Source organism: Haplochromis burtoni, unplaced genomic scaffold, assembly GCF_018398535.1.
Source record: "Haplochromis burtoni strain Fernald_Lab_line unplaced genomic scaffold, NCSU_Asbu1 Contig_734, whole genome shotgun sequence".
NCBI lineage: Eukaryota > Metazoa > Chordata > Actinopteri > Cichliformes > Cichlidae > Haplochromis > Haplochromis burtoni.
Genome location: NW_024583095.1, coordinates 72,826 through 81,821, shown reverse-complemented (window position 1 = coordinate 81,821; position 8,996 = coordinate 72,826). Strand labels below are relative to the sequence as shown.

General features: G+C 45.1%; 2 protein-coding genes across 3 annotated transcripts in view; one reads left to right on the top strand and one right to left on the bottom strand.

Moving 5' to 3' along the window:
- The window catches only part of aadat (aminoadipate aminotransferase), a 14,467-nt gene extending 10,236 nt beyond the window's left edge, over positions 1–4,231 (bottom strand). Inside the window, exons 1-2 of the mRNA XM_042215475.1 lie at positions 3,921–4,231; positions 3,458–3,529 (exon numbers count right to left, since the gene is read on the bottom strand). Coding sequence (XP_042071409.1) covers positions 3,458–3,524 — 67 coding nt within the window. The 5' untranslated portion in view covers positions 3,525–3,529; positions 3,921–4,231. The remainder of the gene's footprint in view (positions 1–3,457; positions 3,530–3,920) is intronic.
- ino80b (INO80 complex subunit B) lies at positions 46–8,995 on the top strand. Of its 2 annotated transcripts, none has more exons than XM_042215478.1 (5): positions 46–76; positions 6,687–6,867; positions 6,954–7,105; positions 7,772–7,944; positions 8,105–8,995. In XM_042215478.1, exons 1-5 carry the CDS (start codon positions 52–54, stop codon positions 8,567–8,569), a joined length of 996 nt encoding a protein of 331 aa, XP_042071412.1. In that variant the 5' UTR covers positions 46–51; the 3' UTR covers positions 8,570–8,995. The 2 variants fall into 2 exon arrangements, with proteins under 2 accessions (XP_042071412.1, XP_005950018.1); XM_005949956.2 differs by lacking the exon at positions 46–76 and adding an exon at positions 4,267–4,610.
- The last annotated feature ends 1 nt before the right edge of the window (position 8,996 follows it).

Here is an 8,996-nt window from a genome sequence, read left to right as displayed (position 1 = left end):
CAAGCAAAGCGGAAAGGAATGTGGCCGCTGTGGTCGCAAGAACAAACACTCATGGAAAGAATGTCCAGCCAAAGAGGTACAGTGTCGAAAATGTCAGAAAAAAGGGCACTTTGCTGCGGTCTGTCGCAGTAGTGAAGCTACAGCGCTATGCAAAGTGACAGAAAATCCGAAAGATACAGACAGCGAGGATTGTGTGTTCTTGGGTGAAGTAGAGACTGGGAGGTCATAGCCCTGGGTGCAAAAGGTCAAGTTAAATGGGGAAAATGTATATTTTAAACTTGACACAGGGGCGGATGTTACATCTATTCCAGAGGGTTTGTACAGTCCAGACAGGGATGGTAAGCTGCAGAGACCCAGAAAGAAGTTACTAGGGCCGGGCAGTAACCCACTCAATGTTAAAGGCTGCTTCGAGGCACAGCTAGCAGTGAAAGGGCGCAGTGTTTCTCAAGACGTCTACCTTGTGTCAGGTCTAGTACAGCCAATGCTAAGCAGGCCAGCGTGTGAGGCTCTGGGTCTTGTGTACAGAGTAAGCACAGTAACGGAATTGGTGACAAATTTCAGGGCAGCATACCCAGACGTTTTTAAAGGTTTAGGCGTGCTGAGGGAGCCTTATCACATTGAGATAGAGCAAGGAGCTGTACCAATAGCCTTATCTGCCCCACGACGTGTTCCTCTTCCCCTCAGAGATGCAGTGAGAAATGAGCTGCACAGAATGGAAGAAAGATGCTAAAGTGTTCACAAAGCTCGACGCCTGGTCTGGATTCTGGCAAATTCCGCTCACGCCAGAGTCAAGGCCACTCACTACCTTCATCACGCCTTTTGGAAGGTTTCAGTTCAACCGCCTTCCTTTTGGCATTGCATCGGCGCCGGAACATTTCCAAAGGCGAATGTCACAGATGCTGGAAGATTTTGAAGGGGTGATTTGTCACGCCGATGATGTGCTTGTATATGGCAGAGACAGGCAGGAGCACGACCAGAGGTTGCACTGTGTGCTCCAAATGTTTCAGAAGGAGGGTCTCACTCTGAATGAGAAGTGTGAGTTTGCTAAAAGTCAAATAATCTTTGTGGGACACAAAGTGTCAGCAAAAGGCATTGAGGCTGATCCCAACAAGATAACAGCAATCCAGCAGCTGCCGCAGCCTCAGAGTGTGGAAGATGTGCGCCGTCTCATGGGCATGGCCAACTATCTTGCCAAGTTTATGCCACAACTAGCCACAATCACCACACCATTAAAGGAACTGCTAAAAGACAGAAACGAGTGGATATGGGCGGAGCCACAGGAAACAGCGTTTAGGAGACTAAAAGGGATATTAAGCTCTCCAGAAGTGCTCGCTCAGTACTCCAACTCAGCAGATACACGAGTCGCTGCAGATGCATCGCCATACGGTATCGGGGCTGTTCTCACTCAGAAACAGTCTGACAACTCCTGGCGACCGGTCACATATATCTCAAGAGGTCTCACAGACACAGAGAAACGCTACGCGCAGATAGAAAAGGAGGCGCTCGCTGTAACGTGGGCGTGTGAACGACTGTCATCTTACCTCATGGGCCTACAGTTCACTCTAATCACAGATCACAAACCCCTGGTCCCTCTTCTGAGCACAAGAGGCCTGGACGACCTGCCTCCACGCATCCTGAGATTCCGCCTCAGGCTGCTGCGCTTTACTTTCACCATTGTCCATGTTCCAGGGAAGAACCTCGTCACTGCTGATGCTCTCTCACGAGCACCGCTGGCAGGGCCTCCTTCTGCTGGGGATCTTCAGCTGGAAAAAGAGGTGGAGGTTTTCGTGGACGGTGTAGTTTCCCATCTCCCAGCAACAGATAAAAGGCTGGCCGGGAATCTCAACCCAAATACGTCAAATGGTAGACAGGTGCGAAACATGTCAAAAACATAGGTTACAGTGCCGTGAACCAATGCTGGCAACTCCTGTTCCCGACCGCCCATGGCAAAAAGTCGGCATGGATCTGTTCGAGTGGTCAAAGAAACACTTCCTGCTGATTATTGATTTTTTCTCAAGGTACATTGAGATAGCTGAACTGAGACACACAACTGCAGAGGTCACTATTAATGCTGTAAAAGAAGCCTTTGCAAGACATGGTGTTGCCGAGACTGTGGTATCGGATAACGGGCCGCAATTTTCATCAGAACAGTTCAAGCACTTTGCCAAAGAGTACCAGTTCACACATGAAACGAGCAGCCCTAGGTACCCCCAAGCCAACGGGGAGGCAGAACGCGCTGTTCGTACCATTAAAGACTTGTGGAAAAAGGACTGTGACTACACCAGAGCACTGCTAGCGTACAGGGCCACCCCACTGGAACATGGGCTCTCGCCGGCGCAGTTGCTTATGGGGAGACACCTGCGGACCACGCTGCCACAAGCTGTGGCAAAGCTGGTGCCAAAGTGGCCTGACCTACAGGCTTTTCGCAAAAAAGATGAGGAGGGGAGGCGTGAGCAGGCAAAACACTACAACCGCAGACATAGAGTCAGACCGCTTCCGGAACTATCGTCAGGACAGAAAGTGTGGATTACCACTGAAGGAACTACCGGAGCAGTAGTTGGACCTGCCAGTGCTCCCAGATCCTATGTGGTAGAGACAGACAGGGGTTTTCTGAGGAGAAATAGGAGCCACCTCAGACCAACAGGGACTATTACCAGATCTGGTCGAGTGGTGAGACCTCCTGAAAGACTGGATGTGTAATTCTCTGAAGTTATCCATTCATGCCCTATTCAAAGCTGGGTTAAGCTGTCAGAGATGTTTACAATAATGTGTTTTGTTTAAATGTAAGTGAACAAATGAGGGATGTGTATAATTTCCACGTTTCATGATGTTCCCCATTTCTGTTCTAGTGAGCTGTTTGAGACGTTATGAAGTATGTCTTTAGCTAAAAGGAGGAGGTGTAGCGGTAGACTACTGTTCCCACAAGGCTGTGTGTGGGGGGAGCTTCCGGGGTTACGAGTAAAGTTGGAAAACATCACCCGAACACGCTGCGTCCAGTGTCATCATTTATATGCCTCTGACGTTTTTTTTTAACCATATAAACTAAATAAAACTCGTGTTTTAATGTGTTCTGTTTATTTCATCTGTTTCCGGTGGAGCAAATAGAGATGGCATGGAAAATATGAACCTTGCGGTTAGAAAGATCACCGGTTTAATTGGTCATTTTTGTTGTAGTTAAATAAAAACCACAGCAGACAAGGAAAAACTGAAAAAAACTCAGAAGACTTGCTGTTTTTTTGCATTCTCACACAGACATAACTCACACGAAAGAGAGGTAAACACCAAACACGGGTGCTACCAGTGACATCATAGGCTCTATTCCACATTAGCTACAGGGCCTTAAGGTGATTAGGAACACCCGTTTTTACCATTTCGTGTCAAACTGGCTATTGTAATGGGTGCATTAGTCTCGCTGTACAACCGGACACAAGTGTATTAATCAATGAAAAGTACTCACTCAGCATCCTGATGGGGGAAGGCTTTCTCGCTGCACTGACAGCTGTCAGAAACCGAGCGTAATTCATGTTTCCTGTCAAATTACAAGGTGAAAAATATCAGCTGCCTCTCCTCACACAGCGGGGTTATCTGCCCATTAAGCTTACACCTCCTTCCACAGGCTTTCAGTGAAGCATTTACGCTGTTTCTGTAAGTTAATCTGTAACTGTAGCTCTTAACTGAGCCAGCGGCTATGGTAGAAATGTGTTACCTTTTTTTGGTATGTAACGTAAAAGCAGATTCATATCTATATCTATATATCTATATATAGATATATAAACCCGAAACAGCTATAAGGTGAGCTAACACGGACACACACTATGGGAGGCTACAGTGAACACAGGACTAAACATATCATAGGTGTAAACAATTATTTTAACTGTAGTTATGACATTTGCTCTACCACACTCTGCAGTGTAACTGACCTTGCGCGTGTGGCAGAATCGGCGCGGGGGCTTCTGGTCAGTGTATTTCTAGATGCGTGGCGACTTTCTGTGGTGGTTAGCGCCGGTGACCGCTTCTTGAACTACATTACCCGAGATGTACTACAAAGAAAAATATTAACGCCTGCCTGCTTACCGGGCAGAAATGTCTGCATTTTCTGTTGTACGAGTCTGTGTCACAAAGCGTTAGAAATTATTTCACGTTAAAGAAAATATCGGCTGCTCGACATTTCACAGATGCAAAGCCTGAACGAGACGTTGTGCAGCAGTCTCTGGTGAATGTTTATTCCTCTGGTCCCCGCTAGGGTGCAGTGAAGCGCGGGAAAGCGGAAACAGCAGGAAAACGACGAAGAAGCGGAACTTCCGTGTTGTTCAACATGGAGTGAGAAAATGTAGCGTAATCTCGCTTAGTTAATATCTAAAGTGAGTTAGTTAATGTTTTGTGTAGCGTTTCTTCTCCAAAGTTTATTGGTAATTCGTTTTTTATCATTATTTCGAGCCTTTTGACTATATTAGCAGTTGTTTGATGCTAGCAGAGGAGGCTGAATGAGGCCGCTCAGTGTTTAAGCTTTAATGTTTGTTTACCGTGAGGTTTCTGCTGCTATGTAAGCTGCTTTTGTTTCGTCGTTTCAATGGGAAAAAGGAAAGACATGATTCACCCCAGATTTCTCGGTGAGTATTTGAGAAAGCTTGTACTGTTGCAGTCGCACGTTTTCGTATATTCTTTCCTTGTGCTTAAAGTCTCCAGTTTGTCTGCTTAAAACCACAGCCTGCAAAAAGCTGATTAAACATATCCATAAAACAAAACAAAACATAAGCGCATCTAAACCAGGGGTGATCTCTTGGAATATCCCATCCTCATATAAAGCTTAACGTGGGCCTTTTGTAGTGGCTGGCCTCCGTTTTTAGCAGTAAATGGAGGCTGTGTGTGTTGATAGTTTGGGGGGGGATAACAAACAGGAAGTTTGGCTGATATTTTGAAATGCATCTTAAACAAATGTTTATAGGAGAAACCTCCAAGTTGGGACAAAACATGTCCCTTCACAGTTTACTTTGTAGATTTAAAGAGTTTCTTACAGCAGTAGAAAAGGTCTTTTCGTTGTTGTTTGTTTTTTTTGTTTTTTTAATCTGCCAGCATTCAGACTGTGGGTCAGTTGTGAGCCCAACAACACATAAACTACACACAACAAATATTGTGTGATTTCGAGACGGTGGCACTGACAAAGACAGGTGGTTGAGCTGGAGATGTTAAGATTTTCAGTGGGAGTGACCACAATAGACAAGAATAGAAATGAATGTAACAGAGGGACAACTCAGGCCAAGCAGAAAGGGAGAGAGGCAAAGCTGAGATGGTGTGGCTATGTACAGAAGAGGCGTAGTGGATATACTGGACAAAGGAGAGATGGAGCTTCCAGACAGGAGGGGAAGACCACAAAGCAGGTTCATGGCAGTGATGGTCATGGTGTGACAGAGGAGGATGATAGGAATACATATAGGCAGATTATCTGCTTCAGTGACCTCTGTAGGAGCGGCCACTCTATTAAAAATGGCAAACTAGAATGAAATACTTTTTTGCCGAATGTATTTAAAAAAAAAAAAGGTGAAATCATATTGTTTTTACTCTGAGCTGATTCATTTGTAATTTTATTGTTATAGGGTTCAAACCGAGTCTGTTTATTAGACCTTTTAAAAGGCAGCCATCACTGAACAAAGTGATGTAATTAATGTAAGTAAGTAATTAAAAAATTACGTGGTTTTTAAAAGAACACACACAAATAAAACAAGAAAAATAATCAGAAGCCGAGAATAGAAAGGTATTTGTTTGTTTGTTTGCTTTTTAATGAGGTTGATGTTTCCAATGCAGGTTATTTTACTTGTGTCACATTATTCCATCCATCTTCATCCGCTTTGTCCGGGGCCGGGTTGCGGGGGCAGCAGCCTAAGCAAAGAGGCCCAGCCCTCCCTCTCCCCAGCCACCTCCTCCAGCTTATCCGGGGGAATACCAAGGCGTTCCCAGGCCAGCCGAGAGATATAATCTCTCCAGTGTGTCCTGGGTCTGCCCTGGGGCCTCCTCCCGGTGGGACATGCCTGGAACACCTCACCCAGGAGGCGCCCAGGGGGCATCCTTGTCAGATGCCCGAACCACCTCAGCTGGCTCCTTTCGAGCCATTATTCCTATGTTAAATACATGTTGGTATATGTTGTGATGGAAAGCTGAAAGACTTGGAAACAGTTATCTCTTGTAATGAGTTTCTTTGTTTACCTGACTCAAAGGGGGATATAAATGACACAACTAGATCCAAACATGTGGATTGTTTATATTAAAACCAACTTGGAGTTCTGATTCTTGACCTTTTGATTTCTGGTTCAATTCTGTAGAAAACAAATTAGAAAAACCGTCTGGCTCTGTGAATCTGAATTTGATAAGCAGAAGATGAATGGATGTGGATGTAAACATTTTATTTGAAAAGAAATCATTTTGCGTTTTAGCTCATCGAGCTGATGGACCGCTGCCCTTACACTGTGGCGAGGTGTCTGTTCTTCCACAGTTCTCCTCCTACAGATTTGATCAGAATTTAATCAAACTTGCACACAGTGATTGTCTTATCATTGGGTCTTAACCTAAACTGTGCTCAATTAACCATTTAAAAGTTCTAAATTGTGAACTGTGATGTACCATGAGCTGGATGAGCAGCTAACTCACTGACGGTCTTTGTATTAATCTGTGCTTTGTCCCGTTCTCTGCAGGTGAAGGCGGCTCCAGCCTGCACAGCGCTCACAAGCGGAAACACAAAAAACACAAGAAGCACAAGAAGAAGCACCACAGCTTCCCCGAGGTGCCAGAGCCTGAGCCTGTAGTGGTGCCTCGGCCTCCGCCGCAGCTCCGACTGAAGATCAAACTGGGAGGACAGACGCTGGGAACCAAGAGGTGAGACGTTTGAGCCAGATTTCAGTATCGATAACTGTTCATGAATCAGTTTGATCAGTCAGTTAACAGGACATTGTGCTCTCCAGTGTTCCCACTTTCACCGTCCATCCCGGTGTGGCTCGTCCACCCTCACCTTTAATGATCATTGACAACAACGTTGATGATGACGATGATGACGACGATGAAGATGATGATGACGAGCCCTCTGTTCCTTTGGAGCAGTATCGAGCCTGGCTCGGTGAGTTAGCAAAACAAGTGGACTCAATTCTAATATAGGAGGAGGGATGACCTCAGCTTGATCGGGACTGTTGACACTTCATGGATGAAACCATGAAGGAAGTCATATTTGAAAGAAATGATTACTAGTTCCTGCTGTTTAGTTTCAAGTTTCTGCCAACCTCCTGAGATCTAAGCTCTTGTAAAAGCTTTGTTGCATACTTTAAAAAAAAACCTGGTTTTGTTTTTTTTGTTTTTTTCTGGCAGTTTTGTTGGTTTTTTCTGCATGTGTTTGTCACACACGTCTTTGACATACTATTTTTATGTTAGAAATGGTTCCTTTGCCAACGATTAAAACATTTGTGCTGTTTGTTGCCAGATATTTTCTTATTCCCAAATACTTACTGCTTTTGTCTAATCTGGTCATGAACTGAATATTTTTTTAATCACCTGGACAACATCCTGTGATATTTACAACCCAGTTTATAAACTGTGGTTTGAAAGAAATACTCCACACATTAATAAGTATAATCTGCCTGCATCCCTACATGACTCCAACTTCAGAGCTGAAACAAACAGTGATGTCTGAGAATCTGCTGATGGTACAGAATAGCACAACAGAGCTTGATCTTGATTTTATTTTAGCCTTGCAACAAAGACTGTGTTTATCTTGATTGTTTTGTACCAGATGAAGACAGCAACCTGGCCACATCCCCTCTGCCGGATATGGACTCAGATTCCATGCTGGGCGGGCCCGTGGACGAGGAGGAGCGGTGGCTGGACGCTCTGGAGAAAGGAGAGCTCGATGACAACGGAGAGCTGAAGAAGGAGATCGATGAGTCTTTGCTCACTGCCAGACAGGTAAGAAGCAGCTGTCAGTGTTGTGGAGAACATTTTCACCTGTGCCTGACTTTAATATGAAAGGTCTTCCAGCATTTGAAATCAGGGGTAAAACTTTTTTTCTTTTTTTTTTAAAAAGTAGCTTAAAACATGTTTTTCTTTCCTTGTCTCTCCCCCTCAGAAAGCTCTGCTACACAAGCAGCAGAGTCAGCCTCTCCTGGAGCTCCCCATGGGCTACAAGGAGAAAGAGATGACCGCTGAGATGATGCAGAAGCGGGAGGAGCGTGCCCGAAAGAGACGCCTGCAGGCCGCCAAGAAGGCAGAGGAGAACAAGAACCAGACAATAGAGAGACTGACGAAAACCAGCAAGGCCAAGATCAAAAGCATGAAGGAGAAGAAGTCCAAGCAGAGCCAGTGCCCCATGGTTCGGTACAGCGATTCTGTCCAGGGAATGGCCATCTCCTTCCCAGCAGGGGTCCCCGCTCCTACCCCGGCGCCTCCCTGCCCTCCTCCTCCAGCCCCATTGAACTGTGGAGTGAGCGGGTGCACAAACCTCAAGAAGTACTCGTGCTCAAAGACCGGAGTTGCTCTCTGCAGCCTCGAGTGCTACAAGAGGAACCTCATGCTCGTGCAGAGCGCAGCGTGAACCCCAGACAGTTGAGTTTATGCCACCCTGGGATGTGACGATGGCGAGTATTCATGCTCGTGTATTTACGTTAACAGGACACTGGTGACCGTGTAGTGGTAGGAAGGGGATTTTGGACTTTCCTGACCTGTGTGAGGAGACTGTATATCAACATGCTTTTTTCATGTGTCATGATAATGATTCTCTGTGGAACTGCTCGTCCAATTATGTACAATATATATATATATATTTTAAAAAGATCAATCTGTGTACAAATCGAATATTCAGTAATTATGATTTGTAGAACATCGTCATTGTTGGTGCAGATAAAGTGCATCTTTTTGGTTTCTGAGTTTTGAGAGTAGCTGTTTCCACTTTTCGTTGTTAATAATGTGAAAAAACAAATTGGTCTGGAAGCAATAAAATAATAATAATTTTCCTTTTTAAT